The 26,243-nt window shown below is 47.0% G+C and overlaps 1 protein-coding gene and 1 pseudogene across 8 annotated transcripts in view; one reads left to right on the top strand and one right to left on the bottom strand.

Moving 5' to 3' along the window:
• DYNC2I1 (dynein 2 intermediate chain 1) overlaps nucleotides 1-26,243 on the top strand; it is a 68,819-nt gene that overhangs the window by 14,096 nt on the left and 28,480 nt on the right. For 4 of the 8 annotated variants that reach the window (XR_009454674.1, XM_059711294.1, XM_059711296.1 and 1 more), the window contains 7 exons: nucleotides 5,918-6,226; nucleotides 7,128-7,183; nucleotides 9,258-9,312; nucleotides 12,339-12,404; nucleotides 13,969-14,037; nucleotides 18,387-18,597; nucleotides 21,289-21,391. Coding sequence is in view for 7 of the 8 variants with exons in the window: in XM_059711294.1 (XP_059567277.1) it covers nucleotides 5,918-6,226; nucleotides 7,128-7,183; nucleotides 9,258-9,312; nucleotides 12,339-12,404; nucleotides 13,969-14,037; nucleotides 18,387-18,597; nucleotides 21,289-21,391 (869 nt within the window). In the remaining variant the exon portion in view is untranslated. The remainder of the gene's footprint in view (nucleotides 1-5,917; nucleotides 6,227-7,127; nucleotides 7,184-9,257; nucleotides 9,313-12,338; nucleotides 12,405-13,968; nucleotides 14,038-18,386; nucleotides 18,598-21,288; nucleotides 21,392-26,243) is intronic. The other 4 variants (XM_059711295.1, XM_059711297.1, XM_059711298.1 and 1 more) reach the window with 4 other exon arrangements.
• LOC132242564 (transmembrane protein 50A-like) lies at nucleotides 24,117-24,938 on the bottom strand (annotated as a pseudogene).

Genomic DNA, 26,243 nt, shown 5'->3' with positions numbered 1-26,243 from the left:
TGTATTGTTGTTAGAAGTTTTTTATATATTTAGGTGCTCCTATATTGGGTGCATATATGTTTAGCAGGGTTATGTTCTCTTGTTGGATCAATCCCTTTAGTATTATGTAGTGACCTTTGTTGTCTCTTGTGATACCCTTCATTTTGAAGTCTATTTTGTCTGCTCTGAGTATTGCTACTTCAGCTTTTTTTTCTTTTTCATGTTCCTGGAAAACTTTTTTCCAGCCCTCACTCTCATCCTGTGTGTGTCTTTTGTCCTGAGGTGGGTCTCTTGTAGACGGTATATAGTTGAATCATGTTTTTGTATCCATTCAGCTACCCTATACCTTTTGATTGGAGCATTTAATCCATTTACATTTAGGGTTATTATTAACACATTGTTTGCGGGTAGTTTTTATCGCGCGCTAACAGGTGGTGCGGGCCATTTTTGCTCATTTTTTGTGCAAATGGCAACGTTCAGTAAAATTACGATAACTTTAGTTTACGTATTTATACGTTACCTGCATTCTACCGCTAGTCTATAAAAAAAGTATTAATACATGTCCCGCGCTCTACTACACTGGTAGAATGTATAAATACATAAAACGTATAAATACGTTTCCCGCATACAATGTGTTAATAGGTACTTATTTATTGCCATTTTAATTCTGTATGACTAGGTTTCTCTCTCTGTTTCTTCTTCTCACTACAGCTATCCCTTTAGCATTTCTTGTAATGCTGGCTTGTTGATGATGTACTCTGTTAGCCTTTTTTTAAATTTATTTTTGTCTGGGGAGCTCTTTATTTGACTGTCTATTTTGAATGATAGCCTTGCTGGATATAGTAATCTTGGTTTCAGATCCCTGCTTTCCATTACCTTGAGTACTTCATGCCATTCCCTTCTGGCCTGTAGAGTTTCTGATGAGAAATCAGGTGTCAGTCTTATGGGAGCTCCTTTGTAGGTAACATTTTGCTTTTCTCTTGCTGCCTTTAAGATTCTCTCTTTGTTTTTAATTTTTGGCATTTTTAATTATGAAGTGTCTGGTCATGGGCTTGTTTGGGTTCTTCTTGCTTGGGGTTCTCTGTGCCCCCTGAACTTGTGTGACTTTTTCCTTTACCAGGTTAGGGAAGTTTTCTTCCATTATTTCTTCAAATGTGTTCTATATCTCTTTCTTTCTGCCTCTTCTGGCACACCTGCTATTTGAATATTGCTACGTTTCATGTTGTCCCATTGCTCCCTTAAGCTGTTCTCCTGTTTTTAAATTCTTTTTTTTCTTTTTGGTTGTCTGATAGATTTTTTCAACCCTGTCTTCTAATTCAGTGATTCAATCCTCAGCTTCCCCTAATCTGCTGTGTATTCCTTCCAATGTCTTCTTTATTTGTGCTATGTCATTCTTTATTTCTGTTTTCATGGTTACTATATCTTATCTCATACTACTGAGCATCTTTATCATCATTACTCTGAACTCTATATCAGATAAATTTTTTATATCCATTTCATTTATCTCTTCTTCTAGAGCAGTGGTTCTCAACCTGTGGGTTGCGACCCCTTTGGCGGTGTAACGACCCTTTCACAGGGGTCGCCTAAGACAGTGGTCGGCAAACTGTGGCTCGTGAGCCACATGCGGCTCTTTGGCCCTTGAGTGTGGCTCATCCACAAAATACCGACTTCTGCGCATGGGCCACGAAGTTTCAATCTCACTGTACGTGTGCGCCCGCACATGGTATTTTGTGGAAGAGCCACACTCAAAGGGCCAAAGAGCCGCATGTGGCTCGCGAGCCACAGTTTGCTGACCACTGCCCTAAGACCATCCTGCATATCAGGTATTTACATTACGATTCATAATAGAAGCAACATTACAATTATGAAGTAGCAATGAAAATAATTTTATGGTTGGGTCACAACATGAGGAGCTGTATTTAAAGGGCCAGAAGGTTGAGAACCACTGTTCTAGAGAATTATCTTGTTCTTTCATTTGAGGGTTGTTTCTTTGTCTCCTCATTTTGGCTGCCTGTGGCTATGTATTAGGTAGATCTGCTTCTCCTCTCAATCTCTAGTGCAGGACAGTGTCAAGTGCCATTTCTTACTAATTAGATCAGGCAAATATTCAAAGCCTCTAGAGCAGTGGTTCTCAACCTTCCTAATGCCGCGACCCTTTAATACAGTTCCTCATGTTGTGGTGACCCCCAACCATAAAATTATTTTCGTTGCTACTTCATAACTGTAATTTTGCTACTGTTATGAATCCTAATGTAAATATCTGATATGCAGAATGTATTTTCATTGTTACAAATTGAACATAATTAAAGCACAGTGATTAATCACAAAAACAATATGTAATTATATATGTGTTTTCTGATGGTCTTAGGCGACCCCTGTGAAAGGGTCGTTCGACCCCCAAAGGGGTCGCGACCCACAGCTTGAGAACCGCTGGTCTAGAGATTGCCTCTGTCTACAGATTGATAGGATTTTGTCTTGAATTGCGCCCAGGCAATTGTCTACAGGTGTGGTGAGAGTTTTGTTCAACAGAGTGGGGCAATTGCTTCTACCTGGAGGATAGTTGTTATTCTCAGTCTCTTCTCTGCTCTGTGGGGCAAGGTGTTTTCCAATAGGGTGGGTCAACTCTCTTCCCCCAGGCAAAGCCATCTGTATAGCAAATGTCTTCCTGAGAAAGATGACCTCCATAGCATGAGGGAATGACTCAGCATAGAAAACCAGGGTGTCTGCCTTCTGAGCTCTTAGCCCAGAGCCCCTGATCCTGGCTTCTAGCACAGCTCCAGTCCAGTCCGCCCTCCCTCTGCCAGAGCACAAGGTGGGTGGCTACACAGGGAATTTTGTGCGTTGGCTCTTTAAGGGAATGCCTGAATTTCTAGCTCTCTTCCTGGCATACAGCAGCCCGCTGCTTTTCACAGCCAGATGTTAGGTGGGTACCCTCTTAGTTCTGGTGCTATCTTCTGGGGGGCCCAGCTTGGGGATTAGACCCCAGAGTTCTCAGTGGCTCCCCCCCACAGCTGAGATGTCTCTCTGGGACTTCATCTGCTGTCTGTGGGTGCCCGTCCAGCCCTTTTACCAGTCTCTACCCCTCCTACCAGCCTCTATGCCGTCTCCACTTTTCATCCTCAGGTATCAGGGTTCTCTCCTATGTCTCTTCTGTTGATTATTCAGGAAGCTTTTTGGATTTTAGTTGTAATTCCAGTTTAGTCTTGAGAGTGTGTCTGTGCAGCCTCTACTTACTCCGCCTCCATTTTAATCCCAAGTCCTTTTCATTTAAGGGCACTTTAAGGATTAACTCTGCTTTTCATTGTTGTCATTACTCTTTGTGTTTTTTGAATTTCATTTGTGGAATTTTCACACTTTAAGTTTAAAGTTATGAAGTGGTCGATGGATAGTGCACCTTCCCCACACCAAGTGTTTTGTTTTGAGTCCTTATCTACACTAATAAAAGAGAAACATGGTAATTGGTGTACGACTGCTACCCTTTTCATATCAGCGAGATATGCAGATTAACTGTCAGCCAAGATGGTGGCTGGCAGCCAGGCAGCTTGAAACTAACATGAGGCTTGCTTGCCTCAGTGACGGAGGAAACCAACGTTCCCCACCTGTGGCTGCAGGCCTCTGAGCCTGCAGTTTCAAACATTGTAACAGATACTGAGGGACTTCAGCCAGCAGATTCGCAACATTGTAAGCAAAGGCCAGAAACCTACTTTCAGGAGCAGCGGTCGAAGAGCTGGAGCCAAGCCTCAGGCTAAAGCTGGCCCAGAATAAAAAAAAAAAAAAAAAAAGGAAAAAAGGAGCAGTTGGGAGCTTCAGTCACCCCCAGCCTGAAAACAGCCCTCAGCCCCTCACCCAGACTGGCCAGGCACCCCAGTGGGGACCCCCACCCTGAAGGGTGTGTGACCAGCTGCAAACAGCCATCATCCACTCACCCAGGCTGGCCAGGCACCCCAGTGGGGACCCCCACCTTGATCCAGGACACCCTTCAGGGCAAACCAGCCAGCCCCCACCCATGCACCAGGCCTCTATGCTATATAGTAAAAGGGTAATATGCTCCCAGCACCGGGATCAGTGGAGCCGTGAGGCCTCCCGGCACCGGGATCAGCGTGACAGGGGGCAGCGCCCAAACCCCCTGATCGCCCTGTGGCTCTGTGTGTGACAGGGTGCGGCACCCCAACACCCCCCCCCCCACGGGCCCTGCTCTGTGTGTGACGGGGTAGAGCCATAACCTCCCCATCGGCCCTGCCCTGAGTGTGAGAGTGGCGGCGCCCCAACCCCCTCATCGGCCCTGCTCTGTGGGTGATAGAGGGCGGTGCCCCAATGCCCCCCTCGCCCCCCCACGGGCCCTGCTCTGTGTGTGACGGGGTAGAGCCATAACCTCCCCATCAGCCCTGCCCTGAGTGTGACAGTGGCGGCGCCCCAACCCCCTGATTGGCCCTGCTCTGTGGGTGATAGAGGGCGGCGCCCCAACCCGCTGATCCGCCCTGCTCTGTGTGTGACAGGGGACGGTGCCCCAACTCCCCTATCAGCCCTACTCTCTGAGTGACAGGGGGGAGCTCCCCAACCCCCTGATGGGCCCTGCTCTGTGCATGACAGGGTATGGAGCCCCAACCCCCCTGATGGGCCCTGCTGTGTGCGTGACAGGGGGCAGCGCCCCAACCCCCTGATTGGCCCTGCTCTGTGCATGACAGGGGGTGGCGCCGCAAACTCCCCATTGACCCTGCCTTGAGTGTGACAGGGGGCGGTGCCCCAACCCCCCAATCGGCCCTACCCTGAACGTGACTGAGGGTGGCATCGCAACCTCCCGATCCGCCCTGCTCTGTGCATGACCGGGCGGTGCCCCAACTCCCCAATCGGCCCTGCTCTGAGCCCGACCAGGGGCTGCACCTAGGGATTGGGCCTGCCCTCTGCCACCCGGGAGCAGGCCTAAGCCAGCAGGTCGTTATCTCCCGAGGGGTCCCAGACTGCGAGAGTGCACATGCCGGGCTGAGGAACCCCCCTCCCCCCCCAAGTGCACAAATTTTTGTGCACCGGGCCTCTAGTAATTGAATAGTCACCTGTATTTTGTTTTGGGTCCTTATAATTATTTTAGCACTTGAATCTTTAATCCCATAGAATTTATTCATCAATCAGGCGTCTGATTGATGAAACTGAGGAGTTTTGTCCAGGGCTTATCTGCATGTCTTCTTAGAAAGTGTGTCCCCTGGAGATGAGCAGGGTGGGGGCATGGGGACTGCCAGCGACCACCAGAGGAGAGAAGCATGGGGGATGGGGACGAGGGGGAGCCACACAGTCAAAAGCCTGGACCTGGAACAGGCGACCAGGGAGTGCTAATTGGTGTGAGCAGAGGTTTGTGGGGTCATGATGCTCCCAGAGCTGGGAGTTTGAGCCCAAACACTACACACTGACAGCATGTCCTGCATACCAGCAACCACGGCCTGAGATGGGCGTCATGTTACCACTGAGCATCCACGTGGTCTGAGGTACAGTGATGGCGAAACCACGGCGCCTGGTCTTAAATGTCCCTGTGTGTGAGGCCCAGGGGTGTGGATTGCCGCAGAGACAGCCTGTGGGGCAGCCTATGGAGCGATTGTCGCAGGAGAGCCTGCTCTTGGTGCAGCCTGGATGTGCTGGAGTTGGGGGGATGACAGATGTGATGAGGGGCCCATAGAGAAGTCTGGATGTACAGGGATTTGAGCCTTGTCCCCACACCAGGAGGAGGGCGGCGGGCTGCAGGGCTGTGCCACCTGCAGGTGGGCAGCCAGGGAAGCAGCGGGTTTTCTCTGTGGAGTGTGTCATCAGGGAGTGTGTGGAAGGTCCCTGCAGCAGGAGAGAGGGCTGCAGGGAAGTGTGGTTCGGCCTTCCTCGCCTTTGTCAGAACACGCACGAAAGACAGTGTGTGCGTCTCCTGTGCTCATGCACCTTTCCCCGTGTCCTTTCATAGTTGCAGTACGGTGACAGCAAGGACAACCCCCTTAATTACTGGCTTTATAAAGAGGAGGGTGAAAGAAGACACAGGAGGCACAAAGAGGCTGATCGAGGAAAGAAGCATCGTGATAAAAGCAGCACCAGGGAAAAGAGAGAGAAGTACTCAAAAGAAAAAAGCAACTCGCTCTCCAAAAATGAAGGGGAGAGAAGACACAAAGAGAAAGCACATACAGAAGGCTTTCACTTTGATGCCGAGAGGCACCGAGGTAGCATGGACAGAAAAGAGAGGCCCTCGAAAGAGGAGCACAGGAAAAGAGAGCTCAAGGTGCGTGTCCTGGGGCTGCTTGCGCTGGGCGCCCTGTAGCAGGAGCACGGCTGACTGTAGCCCTGGCGGGACTGTGCTGAGTCATCACCGTGTAAGACATGGTTCATGTCTGTGTTGCATGGTCAGTACATAGAGATTCCTGACCTAGGAGATAGGAAGCATTTTTGACACATTCAGAAATCTGTCATACAATTTTGAAATTTAACAGAGGAAGCTGATATTTTATTTATTTATTTATTTATTCCTCACCCGAGGTTATTTTTTCCATTGGTTATTAGAAGGAGTGCAAGGAACAGGGGGAGTGGGAGAGGGAAAAGAGAGAAACATCGATGCGAGAAAGACACGTTGATTGGTTTCCTACCTGGGGCCAGAGATCGAACCTGCAATCAGATATATTCCCTTGACCGGGAATTCAACCAGAGATTGACCCTTTGGTGCGTGGGCCGACACTCTAACTACTGAGCAACATCGGCCAGGGCCCCCTGTCAGCCTGCCTACCCTTGGCCATTTCTAAATCTACATTTTATTTTAAACCATTTGTTAATGTAAGAGAAGATCATTAAAATTCTTTTTTCTACAGGTGCATAGATCTGTGAAATAGCCACATTCCATATATTTGAAAGTTTAATTTTAAGCAGTGTAAGGAACTAGTCCTACTTTTCTAAAAAGAATATGAAATTGATAAGTATAACTTTCAATTACTTACTGAGCTACTACATAATCACCTTTTAATATATCTACTTTTGTTCATCCCTCTTAATTACCTAACTGACTAAAAATACGTATGGCATAGCTGCTGCTGCTAAATTTTGAGTCCATACTTGTTTTACAGAGTTTATTAATTACAGTCAATTCATTTTGATGTACTAATTAATGGTTATGAAATTTTTTTCTTTTACAGAATGTTGAACACAGAAACCAGGGTGGCAGTTCAAAGAGAGATGGGACTGGTGGCCAGTAAGGAATACGTGTTCTTTGGCTAATTATTATGCACTAGAGGCCCGGTGCATGAAATTCGTGCACAGGCCGGGGGGGGGGGGGCGGGCGGGGTGTCCCCTCAGCCCAGCCTGCATCCTCTCCAATCCGGGACCCCTCGGGGGATCCCCGGGATTGGGCCTAAACCGGCAGTCAGACATCCCTCTCACAATCCGGAACCTCTGGCTCCTGACTGCTCACCTGCCTGCCTGCCTGATCGCCCCTAACTACCCCCCCCCGCCCGCCTGGTTGCCCCCAACTGCCCCCGCCCGTCAGCCTGGTCACCCCTAACTGCGCTCCCCGCCATCTGGTTGCCCCTTATTGCTCCCCATGCCGGCCTGGTCGCCCCCAACTGTTGCCGCCAACTGCCCCCCTCTGCCGGCCTGGTCTCCTCTAACTGACCCCCCCCCCCCCCCAGCCTGGTTGCCCCCAACTGCCTTCCCTGCCGGCCTGGTCGCCCCACGCAGCCTACTGTTCAGTCTAGCCGTGGGCAAACTACGGCCCGCGGGCCGGATCCGGCCCGTTCGGCTGTTCTATCCGGCCCGCGGAGCCGGAAGAGTGGAGGGTTCTCTTGCTCTCCCCTCCGCTCCTTCACCAGCAGCAGCGTTAACATGTATTAGTTCACACAAACACTCCATCCACGCTTTTGTTCCGGCCCTCCGGTCCAGTTTAAGAACCCATTGTGGCCCTCGAGTCAAAAGGTTTGCCCACCCCTGGTTCAGTCATTTGGTCGTCCCTCACTAACCCCCCTGCTGGCCTGGTTGCCCCACGCAGCCTGCTGTTCGGTTGTTACTATTACTGTGACAGTATCCCAGACAATTTGTATATTCCTCTATTATTAGTATAGATAACACGATGAATGCTGAATTTTTCTTATTGGGCCTAATTATAGCCAGGAAATGGCAATAAGTGATAGACATACTTTACTTTCTCAGTCCTCCAAATCATACCTGAAGTACACTAGGGAACTGGAAACTTGCTACAAATTATAGATCTTATTCTGCCTTTTTGTATTTGCTCATCAAAGCTAGAGAATCAGAACTCACTTTGGGGGAGTAACTCATTTGGAAGATGGCCCTTCCATGGGGGGCCGTCCAGCCTGGAGGGAAGAATGTCTGCAGGAGGGCTCTTGGTCCTCATCCAATAAACATGTGAGAGGCCCCCCATCCCCAGCCCCAGGTCTGTGGTTGCAGTAATTAGAGCAAGGCTGCTGGCACCAGTCGGCAGGAGTGGCCTGTCTGCCTCTCTCTGGGATGTTGGGGGCCCTTCAGAGCCTTTTCTTCACAAAAATGATACCTATTTTGTGTGGGTTTTGTGAAGATTACAGATTAGAGTTTATGTATAAACTCATTTTGTATATAAGCTGTAGATTTTAGTTTGTTCTTTATGGCAGTCATATTTGACAATTCGTTTTCACAGATTAGGAAAATGCAGGCTAAATGCCTTGCCCAAATTTTTACAAGTTTGAGCAAAGCTAGCACTTAAACCCAGGTGTGCAAAGTCTTGGCCTTTGTGCTGCCAGTCTGCTGGAACACACAGGGAAGCTGTGCTCAGCTGTGGGCCTCCTCGACCATATGCTACAGCAAATTGGGGTGAATGTAAGTTCCGAAAATTGAGAATTAATTTGAAAATTTGAAAGCCTTAATTTTAGGTCCCAACTAACATATAGCATATGATTAACAAATAGAATATTGTAAGGTAAATTTTTCTTTTGGAAATCCAACTATTATATTAAGCATAAAATAACATTTGGGATTGACTAATAAAATTATAGGAATTTTCTAGAACTTGTATAAGGTTGGAGATTCATACACAAGTTTGTTAAAACCCAGTTTCTTCTCTCCACTGAAGATATTTTGTGTTTTGGATTACTCCTGAAATAGTAAAAGTGCTCGGAACACTTTGGTGTTTACAGTTCTGATAAAGCGCACTTTGAAAACTCGCCATTTACAGTAGTACTTCATCTTGTCAAATATTGAGAAGAGCCTTTGCTGACATCTAAAACGATCTATTTTTTTAAAAATTAATTTTGGTTTTGATCATATTTTCTTTCTAGGCATGCAGAGGATGTAGTGAGGAGCAGTGGGAAAGATAAAGACTCGAGAAGGAAGGTAAGACTGTCATGCCGACCTCCCTGTGCAGTAAGGCTAGCCGGGCACTTGGTTTGCCTGATGGTCACTGGAATGGTGGCTCCTGGAGGCACATAAGAAACACTCCAGATTAAAAACCTGAAAGAGATTGGAAGCAAAAAGATGGACAAGAAGCCATCAAACAGGAGCTGTCACAGAGCTGGAGTGGCTGTGCTGGTGTCACGGAAGGGACTGGACACAGAGTATCAGGAGGTGGAGGGACGTCTCATAAGGATAAAATAATTAGCTCAGCGGGAAGGTTAACAATTATCTGAACACATACCTCACAAAAGAGCCCTAAAATACAGGAAGCAAAAGTGACAGAATTAAAGGGAGAAATAGAAAATTGTGTGTCATTGAGACTGCAGCACCCACTCTCACTAGCGGATGCAGCAACAGCATTCCAGTCTAGCCCGACAGCCAGGTGAAAGGGACACATTCCTGGAAGGTGTAAGTTATTGAAACTGCCTCAAGAAGAAATAGAAAGTCTGAGCAGACCTATGGCGAGTAAGAAATTGCATTAATGTTGAAAGTCTTGCCCTGACCGGTTTGACTCAGTGGATAGAGTGTTGGCCTTCGGACTGAAGGGTCCCGGGTTCAATTCCAGTCAAGGGCATGTACCTTGGTTGTGGGCACATCCCCAGTGGGGGGTGTGCAGGAGGCAGCTGGTCGATGTTTCCCTCTCATCGATGTTTCTAACTCTCTGTCCCTCTCCCTCCCTCTCTGTGAAAAGTCAATAAAATATATATTTTTTAAAAACGTAAGTCTTCCCAAAGAGAAGCCCAGGCAGGTGACCTCATGGCCCGTTTCTCCTGGGAGTGAAGTTCTTCCTCTTGTCACTGTGGTATCAGCACGGTGAGAATCAGAGACCACGCCCTTCCCAGTCCTCCATGTTGGTGCCGTCAGAAGAGTAGACACGGAACAGTTTTCATCATGATTATTGTAGCTGCAGTGGTACGCCAGTTATAATGCCATGAAACCATTTTTCCTAGGCTTTTTGTTATCTATATACTAGAGGTCCAGTGCACGAAATTTGGGCATGGGTAGGGTCCCTAGGCCTGTCCGATGATCAGCTTCCCTGCTTCCCCGCCTCCCCACCTCCCTGCCCCCTCTTTCCCTTGCAGTGGCAGCGTGCGGGTTGCGAGGGAAGGAGGCCCTGGCCGGCAGCCGGAAGGCCCTGATGGGCCCTGATCGCCGGCCAGGCCTAGGGACCCTACCCATGCGTGAATTTTGTACACTGGGCCTCTAGTTATAGATAATATGGCAGATTTTGGCCTCTGTTATTTCATACATGTACACAGAAACACACAATTTGCATGAGCTAGTTTGTGCAGCGTGTGGGCCCATTTTATCTGTTTACCTTTGGGGGTGCTGGGCCACTCACTCTCCAGCTATGACCACACCTGAGGAAAGTTAGCCTGACCCACACTTCTTCCCATAGGATTTTTTTTTCTCATGAAATCCTTTTCAATCATGTTGATGTGTATTTGGGACCTAGCACCTTTTTCTGTTTCACCTGCCCTCTCACCCCCCATGTAGCCGGCTGTTCCTCCCAGTCATGTGGAAAAGCTCCAATTCTAATGGCACAGCTCCCCATACTCTCTGTGGATAAAGTTCTTGAAGTAGAGTTGTTGGATGAAAACATATATATTTAATATTTTCCTTATGTCTCCCAAGTTTTTGGTAAGCTCTAGATTAGTGTGGGTCACTGGAATTATAATGTGAGCCACATTTGTAATTTAAAATTTTCTAGTACCAGTAAAAAACTAAAAAGGAAACAGAATTAATTTTAATAATATATGATCCACTATTTATTTTTTTAAATATATTTTTATTGACTTCAGAGGGGAAGGGAGAGGGAGAGAGAGATAGAAACATCAATGATGAGAGAGAATCATTGATTGGCTGCCTCCCGTACGCCCCCTACTGGGGATCGAGCTGCAATCTGGGCATGTGCCCTTGACTGAAATCGAACCCAGGACCCTTCAGTCCGCACGCCGAACCGACAAGAGCGACCCACTATTTCTTAAACGTTATCCTTTTGACGTGTAATCAATACAAGAAGTGATCAGAGAGACGTTTGCGTTCTTTTTACCGGAGGAGCGACCTAAAGCCTGCAGGAGTGGCATTGGAGACCTGGGCAGCTCCTTGGGCTGGGGGTCTTGTGTCTGTGGCACTGCCTGGCCTCCTGGGGAACGCCTGTGTCTGCAGAGAGCCTACAGCCTGCAGAGAGCCTGTGTCTGCAGAGAGCCTGTGTCTGCAGAGAGCCTGTGTCTGCAGAGAGCCTGTGTCTGCAGAGAGCCTACAGCCTGCAGAGAGCCTGTGTCTGCAGAGAGCCTACAGCCTGCAGAGAGCTTGTGTCTGCAGAGAGCCTGTGTCTGCAGAGAGCCTGTGTCTGCAGAGAGCCTACAGCCTGCAGAGAGCCTACAGCCTGCAGAGAGCCTGTGTCTGCAGAGAGCCTACAGCCTGCAGAGAGCCTGTGTCTGCAGAGAGCCTACAGCCTGCAGAGAGCCTGTGTCTGCAGAGAGCCTGTGTCTGCAGAGAGCCTGTGTCTGCAGAGAGCCTGTGTCTGCAGAGAGCCTACAGCCTGCAGAGAGCCTACACCCTGCAGAGAGCCTGTGTCTGCAGAGAGCCTACAGCCTGCAGAGAGCCTACAGCCTGCAGAGAGCTGCATGGAAGCTCTCTGTTTCCTTCCTGGTGATACTGTGCGGCCCCAGTGTTATACACTGAGTAGTTTGGGGCTGTGGTGCTTGGAGTCCTGTCTTCCTTGTACCAGTGACCACAGCAGAGCTGGCCATCAGCTGTTCCCATGCTGGGCAGTCTCATTGTACCCGCCCCTCACACTGGCACTAGGCAGTCGGCACCATCATCCCCTCACTTCCGAGAGAAAAGACCGAGGCATAGTACCACTGAGGGCAGCCCCTCCAGGGAGGTGGGGAGCAGGTGGGCCTGGGGGTGCCCAGGAGACCATCCCTTGGCTGCTGACCTGGCTGTGCTCTGTCCCCCAGCACAGCCACGATGAGGGCCCCGCCGTGTGGAAGCTGGCTCCGAGGCCAGGAGGTGAAGGCACTGTGGTAAGGGGTGCGTCTTGTGATGCAGACATACCTCACTCGTGTTGCCTCGCTCCCCAGCATCATGTCATTAGGGGCATGAGTGTTCCTCTGGGTAGCAGAAGACGAGAATGAAGGGGGAAGAGGTCTGAACCTGACCTTTGTGTTCACACTTGTCTGAGAATCCTTCAGCGGGTCGCAGGCAGCCTTGGTCTCGGGGCTCGAGGCGGAGACGGGCTTGCTGAGTGCAGCGCCTTCCGCCGCAGCCCAGGAGAGGCTTTGCACAGCGCTTTGCAGGGAGCAGGTTCACGATGCGTGAGTGGCCAGTCTTCTCATCCTTGCTCTGCATTTAAGTTCAAAAGTTTGTGGAGAATTGAAGCAACTGAATCGAGATATCACAAAACATGAGATTCAGGCCATGTCAGGGAGAGAGACTCCAGGTCACTGGTCACTTGGGAAATGGATGCTGCTCCAGGGACCACAGCAGTGGCATGCCCTCTTACCAGCAAGGACCGATCACAGAAGTTCTTTCCAAAACTGACGGGGAAACACTGCCGACGTGGCAGACTCCTGTGATGGCCCGTCTTGTCACTGTCCCCAGCTGGTTCTAGCTGTGCAAAGAAGTGAGATGTCACCTGTCCTCCCTGGCAGAGGGCCTGGCACGTGGTGGGCACTGCATGTTTGCTGGGCGCAGGCTGTCGGACGTGGTGCAGGCACGCGGGTCACACAGCTCGCACACGGTGGGTCAGCAGGGCAGTGCGGGGCCTGGTGTTGGCTCTGGTGTGTCTGACCGTCAGCAGGCGTCCTACTTACTTGTGCGGTAAATGTCGTGTGCTGTCCCTACAGTGTAGTGAGTGCACATGACCATGTGCCAGGAGGACCTTTTCGTGGGGCAGTTTTCCTCTAAACTATTTGCTCCAGATAACTCTCCGTAGCCCTGGCTATTGAGGTGTTCCTGCAGCCCTTGTTCATCCTTAAGACCCAGACCAGGTGGCCTTCCGGTGACTGCAGCCTCCAGGACACGACTGAGCACACCTCCCACCGCCGGGTCCCTCTCTTTATCCCAAGTTGCAGGTGCTGAAGTTGGTGCTGAAGGGCAGCCTGTCTTCCCCTGATGGAAGGGGGGGGTGGGCATGCCGAGTAAGCTCCACACCTGAGACCTCGTTCTTGTATTTCAGTCACGGGAGCACGCGGCAGTTCACACGGGCTGCCGAGTGTGTGCGCGTGTGCGTGCGTGTGTGAGTGTGCTCCTGACTGCAAACACAGGGATCTGTTCATGGGTAGGACATAGACTAGGGAGAGGCAGTGCTAAAGTTTGGAATTTCTTTGTATAAAACTTTTTTTCTTTAGCCATCAGAATTACAGAAGTTTCTCGAAAAGGATATGTTTATTAACTGCTTTCTCTTTTTGGTCATACTAATTAATTAGTTCGCAAATTCTTAAAGAATTTGGAGGTAGGTTGTTAGTTTTATAAGTACATTAAGTTAGTGATTTCAAGTGAATCTCAGACAACATGTGGTTTCCCAACCTATTTGCAAGATTCAAATTTATGATTGATTTTTTTGTTATGTGTGATTTTTACCTCTAGGAAATTGAAAAGGAAGACATTGACTTAGAAAATGTTGACTACATGGCCAATTTTGAAGATGATTTTGAAGTATGTATAAACATTAAAGTTTTTCTTGGCTTAACATAATTTGTCCTTAAAGTCAGCTTAAGTATAATAACAGTTTTTTTTTCTCTCTTTACTATTCTTAAGATTCCATATCTGTTTGATTTAGGTCTGTTATCTATAAAAAGTTTGTTATATGTCTACTAATGCTTACCAATATGATGTAATTGAATGACATTATAATTCATTGTTAAGTGCACTGCATCCAAATATATATATCAACACTAATAAAAGAGAAAAATGGTAATTGGCGTACAAGCTACCCTTTTCATTGGCTAATCAGGGCTATATGCAAATTAACTGCCAACTAAGATTGGCAGTTAACTGCCAACTAAGATTGGCAGTCAACTGCCAACAAGATGGCGGTTAATTTGCATATGTAGGCACAATGCAGGGAGGCGAAAGGGAAAGCAGGAAGAAGCCCCCTGCCACTGACAGTGATCGGAAACCCAGGGGGGAGCTAAGAGCTGGGGGGCAGGGCAAAGGCGGCCCTGGGGCCGCCTTTGCCCTGCCCCCCAGCCATGATCGGAGAATCAGGTGCCTTTTCCGCCCTGGCCAGTGATAGCAGGAAGTAGGGGTGGAGCCAGCGATGGGAGCTGGGCTTGGTCGAAGCTGGCAGTCCCGGGAGCTAGGGGTCCCTTGCCTGGGCCTAAAGCGAAGCCCACGATCGCGGGGCCGCTACAGCTGCGGGTCCCCGCTGCCCGGGCTGGACGCCTAGGCCAGAGGCGTCAGGCCTGGGCAAGGGGCCGATCCTGCGATTGGAGGGTGATGGGGGTCAACGCCTGAGGGCTCCCAGTATGTGAGAGGGGGCAGGCTGGGCTGAGGGACACTCCCCCCCCCCCCCCGACACACACACACTGCACGAATTTCGTTCACCGGGCCCCTAGTGTATATATATATATATATGCATGTATACAGGGGTGTATACATGCATGCATATGTATGCATATTTGTATGTGTGTGTATATGCAGAGCATATATAATACAACGTCCTCATAGTCTTGGCCTGGGAGTTTGTTTTGTTAGTTCATTTGTTACTTTTTTGTTTTATATTTCACATAGGAGTGAAATCATATGGTTTTTGTCCTTTTTGTCTGGCCTATTTCATTTAGCATGATACATTCAGGAGCCACCCATGTTGTCACAAATGGCAGTATTCCATCTTTTCTATGTTTGAGTTGCATTCTTTGTGTACATGCACCACGTCTTCTTTCCCCAATCATCTACCGATGGACAGGTGGTTCCCGTGTCCTGGCTATTGTGACTAATGCTGCAACGAGCATAGGAGTGCATAGATGTATGAGTGTGTTTTCATATTTTTAAATAAGTCACCAGAAGTAGGATTGCTGGGTCATATGGTCTATCTAGTCCTAGTTTTTTGAGGAAACTCCACACTGTTTCCACAGCGGCTGCACCAATTTGCATTCTTCCTAACAGTGCACAGCGTTCCCTTTTCTCCACATCCTCACCGACAGCTGTTATTTTTGTCTTTTTGACAGAACCATTCTGACAGGTATGCGGTGGTATCTCATGGTTTTGATTTGAATTTCTCTGATGACTAGTGACATGGAGCATCTTTTCATATGGCTGTGGCCATCTGTGTGTTTTTCTTGGAAAAATGTCTATTCAGATCCTCTGCCCATTGTTTAAGCAGATTTTTTGTTGTTGTTGTTGAGTTCTTTATATATTTTGGATAGTAATCCTTGTTGGAAGTATCATTTGAAAGTATCTTTGGTGCATATATATTAGTAAACGTTATGTCTTCTTGATGGATTGTTCCCTTTATCGGTATGCATGTCCATCTTTTCATCTTGTTATCTTTTCTGTCTTGAAATCTGTTTTGTCTGATACGAGTGTGGCTCGGCCCGCTTTTCTCTGGACACTGTTTGCTGGGAGTGTCACCTCCCCTCACTGGAAGCCAGTTTGCGGCTGCAGGTGTGACGGTCTCTGCAAGGCAGCATATTGGTGGGTCTTGTTTTTTAATCCACAAGTACAGCCATTCACGCTTGGGGTGAGACCTGATACACGAGGACTCCCTGCAGCCCTTTCACCCTTTGTGTCCTGGCCACTCTGCGACTCAGTTTCTTTTCCCTTTCCTTTCTGTCTGCTATTTCAGTCACATGGTTTTCTGTGATGTTTTTCTTCATTTCCTCTTTCTTAATGTTTTGGCCCCAGCTCTGGGTTTTGTTTTGTGGTTACCATGGGTTTGTATAAAATATCTCGTAGTTGAAGATGTAGTCCTGTTTCTGGTGCTTAGCATCTCCATTCCCTTACATAATCCAGTCCCTTTCCTCTTCCTTTCTATGTTGATGTTTTATGGTGCATTTTAACAAATTGCAGCAGCTCTAGGTACTTGTCTTTACCTTTGTTATAATTGTTTAGTGCCCTATTCTGAAGTAGAGGTGCAGTTTCCTGCCTCTGTCTGTCAGTCATCCCACTCACAGTTTTTAAAACAATAGTTTTATTGATTTCAGAGAGGAACGGAGAGGGGGGGAGAGAGATAGAAACATCAATGATGAGAGAGAATCAGTGATGGGCCGCCTCCTGCACGCCCCCCACTGGAGACCGAGGCTGCAACCGGAGCACACGCCCTCGACCAGAATCAAACCGTGACTCCCCAGCCCTTAGGCCAGCACTCCATCCACTGAGCCACCCAGTGGGGCCACTCCCAGGGTCGCGTGCTGCCGTCTTTTTGCTTCAGGTGGAGGAGCTCCTCTACGCATTCCTTGGGATGCGATCTGAGGGGTGAATGCCCTTGGCGCTCGGAGGTCTGGGGAAGCCTTTGTTTCTCCATCAGCCGAAAGGATAGCTTTGCTGGATTTATTTTCCTTGGCTGGTGGTTTCTCTCTGTCCATATTTTGAGTCTATAATTTCACTCTCTTCTAGCCTGTAGGGTTTCTACTGAGAAAGATGAAGATCATTGAATGGAGTTTCTCTGTAGGATACTGTCTTTTTGTTCCCTGGCTGCCTTGAGAATTCTTTATCATTAACTTTTGACAGTGTTAATACAAAGGGTTTTGGAGCAGACTTTTTGCATTGAGATAATGAGACGTCCTGTTAGCTTCTTGTACTTGAACCGCATTTTCTTCCCTGGGTTTCAGAAGTCCTCATTGCCCCCTCTGTCCTCCTGGGGAGCCCATCATCCTTGTGCTGCTCTTCTCATGGGGTCAGATAGGGCGTGTAGTTTCCTTATTTTTTTCTCTTAGTTCTCTCGCTTCTTCCACCTGAGTCTTTTCTAGGTTTCTGTCTTCGAGCTCACAAATTCTCCCTTCCCTATGTTCTGCTCTATTTCCAGTCTCTCTAATGCATTCTTTACCCCATTTATTGAGTTCTTCAGATCTAGAATTGGTTTGGTTCTTTGTTATAGTTTTGGTCTTTTTGCTAAAGTACTCCTTTTGCTCATTAATTTTTATTCCTAAGCTTATTGAACTTCCTTTCTGAGGTTTTCTTGTATCTCACTGAGTTTCCTCATGACTGCAATCTTGAATTCTCTGTCATCTAAAGCCAGCAGTCCGTGGCTTTGACTTGGGTTTCTAGAGATTGTCATTATCTTTCGGTGATCATGTGGCCTTGTGTGTTCATGGTGCTTGATGGGTTGTTCCTTGGCCAGTGCAGTTGAAGTCTGAGTTCTTTCCTTGTTCAGGTAGGTTTGAGCCTAACAGTGAGCACGCTGGTGCTGAGAGGACGCCCTTCTGTTCTCCAGCAGGTGGTGCTGTAGTGCAGGCTGTGTTTTCTCTCACCTGTGCTTGTAGTACCACCAAGGTGGGGCGTTGCCTAGGTCTTGGGGCACCACCATTGTGGTGGGGGATGTGGTGGGTGGGGGTAGCTGGGTTTGCTAGCCCACAGCACTGCCCCCTGTTCCTTGCAGCTGCTGGCACCCTGGGCTGTAGCTGCTGTTAGCGGGGAGGGAGCTGGAATCTTGGGCAGCAGTGCTGCTTCTGCCCTCTCACCCTTCGCTGGGTCTAGCGTGGAGGTCGCACCTCGACCCTCCCCTACTATTTATTGTGTTAGCTGGGGCCACGGTGGCCATTGAACGGCATCTGCGGACATCGTCCCTGCCCTTCCCTGTCCCGCTGCCCTACGCTCCCAACACGCCCCCTGCAGGTGTTCTGAGGCGTGGGTCTCGCAGTGTTTGTGAGCTGGCAGAGGAGCCAGGTTGGATTAGAGATGTCTGCCTGACAAATGTAAGGGGAGAGACAAACCAAGGGGTCTTCTTTATCCACCAGGAAGCTGACGTCGACTGTCTATTTTAAATGATAAATTGCACCTTTTGCTTTGTGTTCTGTAAAGTCAATTTGACTTAAAGTTTTCAAAAACATGATTATTGTTTGTAGGACTATGAAGATGACTTTGAGGTTTGTGATGATGATAGCACGAATGAGCCAGAACCAAGAGAGAAAATGGAAGAACTTCCTCCAGCCAGAAAAAAGGAGATACAAGAAATTCAAAACGCCATCAATGCCGAAAATGAAAGGATTGGCGAGCTGTCGTCGAAGCTGTTTCAGAAGCAAGGTCGATCGGAGCGGGAGAGGGAGCCAGGGGCCGGTACGTGGTGGGGCTGCTGTCTGTGCCCCCGGGAGCTGGGCCTCGTCCCTGCGACTCCCGTCAGGCGGCACTCAGAGACCAGTGTGCGGGGTGTCTGCAGCGGGAGCTCCGACAGCCTTCTGCTCGGGGCCCGGGCCAGGTGGGCCGGAGGGTGGCTGTGCACGGTCAGTGCAGAGGTGCTCACGTGGGTCACATCCTGCTCTCCCTGCCCGCCTGTCAGTCTGCCCACCGACCTCGCGCGTCCACCGGAGGCTCAGACACACCCGCAGAGCCGGCGCAGTGGGAAAGGTTCAGAATGGGGCCCGTTGAGTGTGTTTCAGGGGGTTTCTTTGTGACATTAGAGTGTGTTTTGCTCAGAAATTCTTGGCATTGTGTTATAATAATGATACTTATAAGAGCAGGAGTAAATATTTCTAAATTACAGGGAAAAAACTATAGCATCTTGATAAATTCATACTACAATTAACACAATATGTCAACTAGGACAATATTAAAATTATTGGATGGTATGCTACTTTAAATTATCTAGTAAAATAAGTCATAAGTAATAGGTACAATTCATTATGACTAATAGTTGATGCGATGCAATAATCCAGTGAAAGTCGAGCAGAATGGTTATTACCCTCACATCTGTGCCTGTTGTAGAGGCAGAAAACCTGAGTAGGATGGACTGTTCTCCAAATGCACAGCTAAACTGTGTCTCTGAAGCCGGAGCAGCTGTCCTGGGGGCGGTGGTGACGCTTGCTATGCAGCAGCAGGTGTGGGTTGGGGGCCTGCTGTGGTGTGGCTGAGAGTCTGCAAGCTTTTGTTCTGCGGTTCCTGGTTTTCTTAGCAAACCTTTGAATCACCTTTTTTAAAAAATTTTATTCATGTCCTTTATTGTTCCGGGCACTATGGGCTTTAATAGCTTGATTTACAAGAATTTAGAGCCCCCATTAAGACATTATTTTTGTTGTATTTTTTTATTTGAAAGAATTATTCACTATGATTACACTGCTACCCAGACAGGTGGCGCTGCCCTCCAGGACCCATTTGACACTGAGCCAGCCTGGCCCAGCGGAGCGCCGTCCTGCCTGAGGTAGGGCCGTGCAGAGGCCTCAATGGCACTGGCTCTGTCACTAGCTGTGCGGTCTTGAGTGGGACCTTACCCTCTCTGTGCTTCAGCTTCCTTCCTGCAAAATAAGGGCAAGGCCTTCTTTAGGGCTGTGGGAGTTAATCACATAAGCTAACACATGTAAGGTGCTTGTCTTCAGCACAGCGACTGTTAGTGTAACAGCCACCACCACCTGGGCTGAGAGAGGGTTCAGTCCCTGTGTCCTGCTGCCCAGCCCCAGCTGTGCTGGTGTTACTGCGGAGCACTGCCTGCTGCGCCTGTGCTGACTGTCCTATTTGCTCCCTTCTCAGGGCAGTAGGAAACCGTTTGGTAAATACCTTTTTCCAGGGCACGAGGTTATGCCGAGGCATTTGAAAGCGTTTCTGACCTCTGAAAGGTGAACTGTGTACTTGGTTGGTGAGGGTGCCGACACCTGGCATTTGTGAGCCGTGTGGCAAGATGCCTTCATTCCCTTCTTAACCCTGTGCCGTGAAACATCGTCCAGTCTCCTCATTGTTCAGGAGGCTCCTGGCATCTATGTGGTACAGCGAGCAGAACACGCTCGTCCACACGCCTGCATTTACCCTCGTGCCGTGCTGTCCTGTGTGGATGTCGCGCAGCACAGGAGAAAGGGGCCGCGAACAACCTGCTCGCGGTCACAGCAGGTGACGGGCAGGACTCCCAACCCAGATCCCACGCATTCCCGCCCATGGGCCCCGGGGATCCGGTAAGACGGCTGGAGGGCATGAGATGCAATTGAAATAAACATTTGAACAAACAAGTGTGGCAGTAAATCTGCACAGGAAACCACAGAAGTCCTTGGAGGGCCGAGGCGGAGGAGCGCAGTGGGAGGAGCTCCCACCAAGACCGCCCTTCAGTCTGGGCCCTGCCCTGGACTTGAGCCTGTAGAGCAGCGGTTCTCAAGCTGTGGGTCGCGACCCCTTTGGGGGTCGAACGACCCTTTCACAGGGGTCGCCTAAGACCATCGGAAAACACCTATATAATTACATATTGTTTTTGTGGTTAATCACTATGCTTTAATTATGTTCAATTTGTAACAATGAAAAAACATTCTGCAATCAGATATTTACATTACGATTCAGAACAGTAGCAAAATCACAGTTACGAAGTAGCAATGAAAATGATTTTATGGTTGGGGGTCACCACAACATGAGGAACTGTATTAAAGGGTCGCGGCATCAGGAAGGTTGAGAACCACTGCTGTAGAGGGTCAACATTAACTTGCCTCCGTCTCTGTTTTTGCTGCTTGTATGTTCATGTCCCAGCTCCCTGATTAGGGCATACATTCTGGAGGGGCCGGGGAGAGTGGGGAGAAGTGTAGACTGCATGGTAGAGGGGTTCTGAAATATTGCTAACTCTCCCTGGTGTGATTGGCGCATACACACTAAGTTTTGCTTTGTTGACTGAAAGTTTTACATGAAAGTAGCAGAGGCGGTCTCTTAAGTGCTCGTGAACAATGTTTATCAGTAATGTTAGTCATGGGCTACAATTACTAAATATGCTTCTAAAAATTTTATACTTGACATTTTTTGCTTGAAATATTTGTTTCAAAAAATTGTTGTTTTTTTTCTGTACAGATGCAAACAGTTCACCTTCCAGAGCCCCTGTGTGTGGAATTTTTGTGGATTTTGCAACCGCCTCACAACGCCAGAAGAGTCGGACTCAGGCCCTGAAGCAAAAGTAGGTGTCCTGGGGAGCTGGCGGAAGTCTGTGGAGTTGCAGTGGTTTTCTTCAGTACACTTTTAAAATGGAGCTTTGTTTCACTGCTGCCTGCACGTTCTTTATCTGCGCTGCTTCTCGGCGCCTGTCATGTGAGAGCAGGTGCGCTGTGTCCGAGGCTCCGCATCGAACCGCGGGATTTACACTAACCGGGAGGCACCCAGTTTGGCTGAGCAGAATCCCACTCGCGCGTATCACATGAATTATTCCGGGTCAAAAATCATATTAAAGATTTAAAAAGAAAAAAAATCAAAGGCTGAAACACGAATAGCTTAATGATAAATAATAATTTAAGAGTCTTTGAGGAAAATGTAGGGACACTTTATCGATGTGTGTCATTGTGCTGTAAGGGAATAAGGTACAGAGGAGAAGAATCCAAACTGCATAGCGCCGATGCCACTCGATGTCAGTTTAGTGCATTAACTACCAACGCGAAGGCAGAGAGGCACCTGCCCTACAGTATCCCCAGGACCAGTTCCAAATGAGTAAAAGGTAAAGAGGAAAGTGAATAAAAGAGCATAGGCAACATAGTGGTTTTCTCAGTGACAGGAAAGGAGTTTCTGAGAATAAAAGAAGATTAAGCCCGGCCAGTGAGGCTCAGTGGTTGAGCATCGGCCTATGAACCGGGAAGTCGCGGTTTGATTCCTAGTCAAGACACATGCCAGGGTTGTTAGGTTCGATCCCCAGTGTGGGGCGTGCAGGAGGCAGCCCATCAATAATTTTCTCTCATCATTGATGTTTCTCCTTATTTTTCCCTCTCCCTTCCTCTATGAGATCAATACAAATATATATTTTTTAAAAAGCAGATAAAATGTTAAATTTCTGTAAGGTGCAGTACTCCATAAACTTGACCAAATTTAAAGGTGATTGACCAATTGGGAAAATATATTTGCAAAATGATAGGGGTCTACTATCCCTAATGCACAAACTGTTTTAGTAAGTGAGTATACAAAGCTAAATATCACTAGAAGTCAGTTCAACCGGAGATCCAGGCAGGAAAACAGGAACCGTCGGAGCACTGACGTGAGGGTGTGACGCAGGTAACCACGCAGGTGCTGAGACTGAGCCTCTAAGCAGGACTGTGGGCCCCTTTGCAGGACAGGGAGCTGGGCTGGGCAGCCACCCAAGCCAGAGAGGGCAGAGAAACAGCGGCCCATTCCCTTACCTGCTTCCCCGCCTCCACCAGAGGGACCCAGGATGGTGAGGACACAGTAGAAAACGCTAGGCTGTCATTAAATGTATGAAAATAAGTTACATCTTCTTTATTTTTCTATTTATTGTTTATTATAGGCAAGTTCTGTGCTACATTCCTTGCATATGTTATCTCATTCAATATTTTTTAATTCTTTATTGTTAAAAGTATTACATATGCCCCTTTCCCCCCATTGTCCTCTCACAACCTCCCCCAGCCCCCCAGCCACAGCCTTCACCCTCCCCCCATTGTCTGTGTCCATTGGTTATGCTCATATGCACAAAGTTGTTTGGTTGATTTCTTACCCCCTCTAATCCCCCTCTCCCCCACCTCCACCCTCCCCGGCCTTCCCTCTGAGGTTTGACAGTCTGTTTGATGCTTCTCTGTCTCTGGCTCTATTTTTGTTCATCAGTTTATGTTGTTCATTAAATTCCACAAATGAGTGAGATCATATGATATTTATCTTTCTCCAACTGGCTTATTTCACTTAGCATAATGCTCTCCAGTTCCATCCATGCTGTTGCAAATGGTAAGAGTTCCTTCTTTTTTACAGCAGCATAGTATTCCATTATGCAGCTGTACCACAGCTTTCTAATCCACTCATCTGCTGATGGGCACTTAGGCTGTTTCCAAATCTTAGCCATTGTGTGCTATGAACAATTGTGCTACTATGAACATAGGGGTGCATATGTTCTTTCTAATTGGTGTTTCTGATTTCTTGGGATATAGTCTAGAAGTGGGATTACTGGGTCAAATGGCAGATCCATTTTTACTTGTTTGAGGAAACTTCATAATGTTTTCCACAGTGGCTGCACCAGTCTGCATTCCCACCAGCAGTACACGAGTGTTCCCTTTTCTCCGCATCCTCTCCAGCACTTGTCATTTGTTGATTTGTTGATGATAGCCATTCTGACAGTGTGAGATGGTACCTCATTGTTGTTTTGATTTGCATCTCTCGGATGGTTAGTGACTTTGAACATTTTTTTCATATGTCTCTTGGCCTTCTGTAGGTCTGCTTTCAAGAAGTATCTATTTAGGTCATTTGCCCATTTTTTGATTGAATTGTTTATCTACCTTTTGTTAAGTCGTATGAGTTCCCTATAAATTTAGGAGATTAAACCCTTATCGGTGATAACATTGGCAAATATGTTCTCCCATGCAGTGGGCTTTCTTGTTTTGTTGATGGTTTCTTTTGTGGTGCAGAAACTTTTTATTTTGCTGTAGCCTCATTTGTTTATTTTCTCCTTAGTTTCCATTGTCCTAGGTCAGGAGATGTGTCAGTAAATATATTGCCATGAAATATGTCTGATATTTTGCTGCCTATGGATTTTTCTAAGATTTTTATGGTTTTCCATCTTTCATTTAAGTCTTTTATCCACTTTGAGTTTATTCTTGTGTATGGTGTAAGATGGTGTCTAGTTTCATTTTTTCCCTGTAGCTGTCCAATTTTCCCAGCAACATTTATTGAGGAGACTTTCTTGACTCTACTGTATGTTCTTTTTTTTTTTCTTTTCTAATTTTTTTTAATTTTTACAATTATACCATGATAAAACTTAACAAAACTTACTCACGTGGAATACTTTTCCTTCACATTTGATAAGTTAATCAAATGCATACCACAATAGAGTTTTGTTGTTATTGTTTAAATAGCGATTTCTCATGATTTTAGTATCACACTAATGTAAGCTGAGACTACACTCAGAAATAAGTTTAGAAAATGTCATTACAAAAGATTGGGAGTGACTATTAAAAATAAAAAACAAACACAACAGAACAAACCCACTCAGGGCTGTTGTACAGGAGCAATAAATCAGATGTTTTCACTGCCACAAGTCTTCAGTGCAGCCAAACTTAAAAACCAGTCCTCCACAAAAGATGAAGGCATTTTGGAAAAATACAGCAATTCCAGGGTATACTACAGCTTTTTCTTTAGCAACATAACCACCAAAGAGAATCCATATAGATGCAATCAGAGAGCCAAAGGCCAGCATGAGACCAATGAACAGCCAAATGTGAGCACCTGTTTGACCCAGGCCACCTTCACTGTGACTATCTCCTCGGACTTGTCCATTCGATACTGCGTTAATCATTAGGAAGGCGATGGTTGCTATAGTGCCACAGGCATGGTATGAATGGTTGAACTCTTCCGTAGTGGGGTAAATGACAGCTGCATCTATGATCATCCACCGGCCTGTAACAAATAGGACATCAGCAGCAATGGAAGCAATAGTATTGCACCCCCCCCCCCCCCCCCCCGTCAATGCATTCTGAGCATCTCAAGCCTTCTAGAAATCCAGACATTTTTTCAGGTCAGTCCAGCCCCACGCATACCTCCACTGTATGCTCTTGCCTCCTTTGTCAAATGTTAATTGAGCACAATGGCTTGGGTCGACTTCTGGGTTCTCTAGTCTGTTCCCTTGGTCTATGTGTCTGTTCTTGCACCAGTACCAGGGTGCTTTAAGAACAGTGGCTTTGTAATATAACTTGATGTCTGGTATTGTGATCCCTCTAACTTTGGTTTGTTGTTTTACCTCCAGGATTTCTGCGGCTATTCGGGGTCTTTTTTATGCCATATAAATTTTTAGAGAGTTTGTTCTAGGTCTGTGAAATGTGCCATTGATTTTAATGGGGATTGCGTTGAATTTATAGATTGCTTTGGGTAGTATGGACATTTTAATGATGTTGAGTCTACCAATCCATGAACACGGTATGTTCTTCCACTTGTTTATATCTTCTTCTATCTCTTTTTTCCTGTTTTTTCCAAGTACAGGTCTTTTACCTCTGTAGTTATTTCTAGGTATCTTAATTTTTTTGTTGCAGTGGTAAATGGGATTATTTATTTTAGTTTCTCTTTCTATAAGTTCATTATTGGTGTATAAAAATGTCATTGATTTCTGAGTGTTAATTTTGTAACCTGCTACATTGCCGAATTCATTTATTAAATCAAGTAGTTTTTTGATGGAGTCTTTAGGATTTTTCTATGTACAGTATGTCATTAGCAAATAACGACAGTTTTACTTCTTCTTTTCCAATACAGATGCCTTTTATTTCTTCTTCTTGTCTGATTGCTATGGCTAGAACATCCAGTACTATGTCGAACAGGAGTGGTGAAAGTGGACATTCCTGTCTTGTTCCTGTTCTTAGGGGAAATGGTTTTAGTTTTTGCCCGTTCAGTATAATGTTTGCTGCAGGCTTGTCATATAAGGCTTTTATTATGTTGAGTTATGATCCCTCTATTCCCACTTTGCTGAGAGTATTTTATCATGAAACGGTGTTGCATTTTATCTAATGTTTTTTTTCTGCATCTATTGATATGATCATCTGATTTTTGTCTTTCAGTTTGTTTATGTGATGTATCACATTTATTGATTTGCGACTATTGTACCATCCTTGCATCCCTGGAATAAATTCCACTTCGTCACTGTGCATGATCTTTTTAATAAATTGTTGGATGCCATTTGTTAATATTTTATTGAGGATTTTAGCATCTTTGTTCATCAGGAATATTGGTCTATAATTTTCTTTCTTTGTTGCATCTTTATCTGGTTTTGGGATTAGGTTAATGCTGGCTTCATAAAAAGAGGTTGGAAGTGTTCCTCTTGGATTATTTGGAATACTTTG

The sequence above is a fragment of the Myotis daubentonii genome, chromosome 10 (assembly GCF_963259705.1).
Source record: "Myotis daubentonii chromosome 10, mMyoDau2.1, whole genome shotgun sequence".
Taxonomy (NCBI): domain Eukaryota; kingdom Metazoa; phylum Chordata; class Mammalia; order Chiroptera; family Vespertilionidae; genus Myotis; species Myotis daubentonii.
This window is presented reverse-complemented; position numbering and strand designations above follow the sequence as displayed.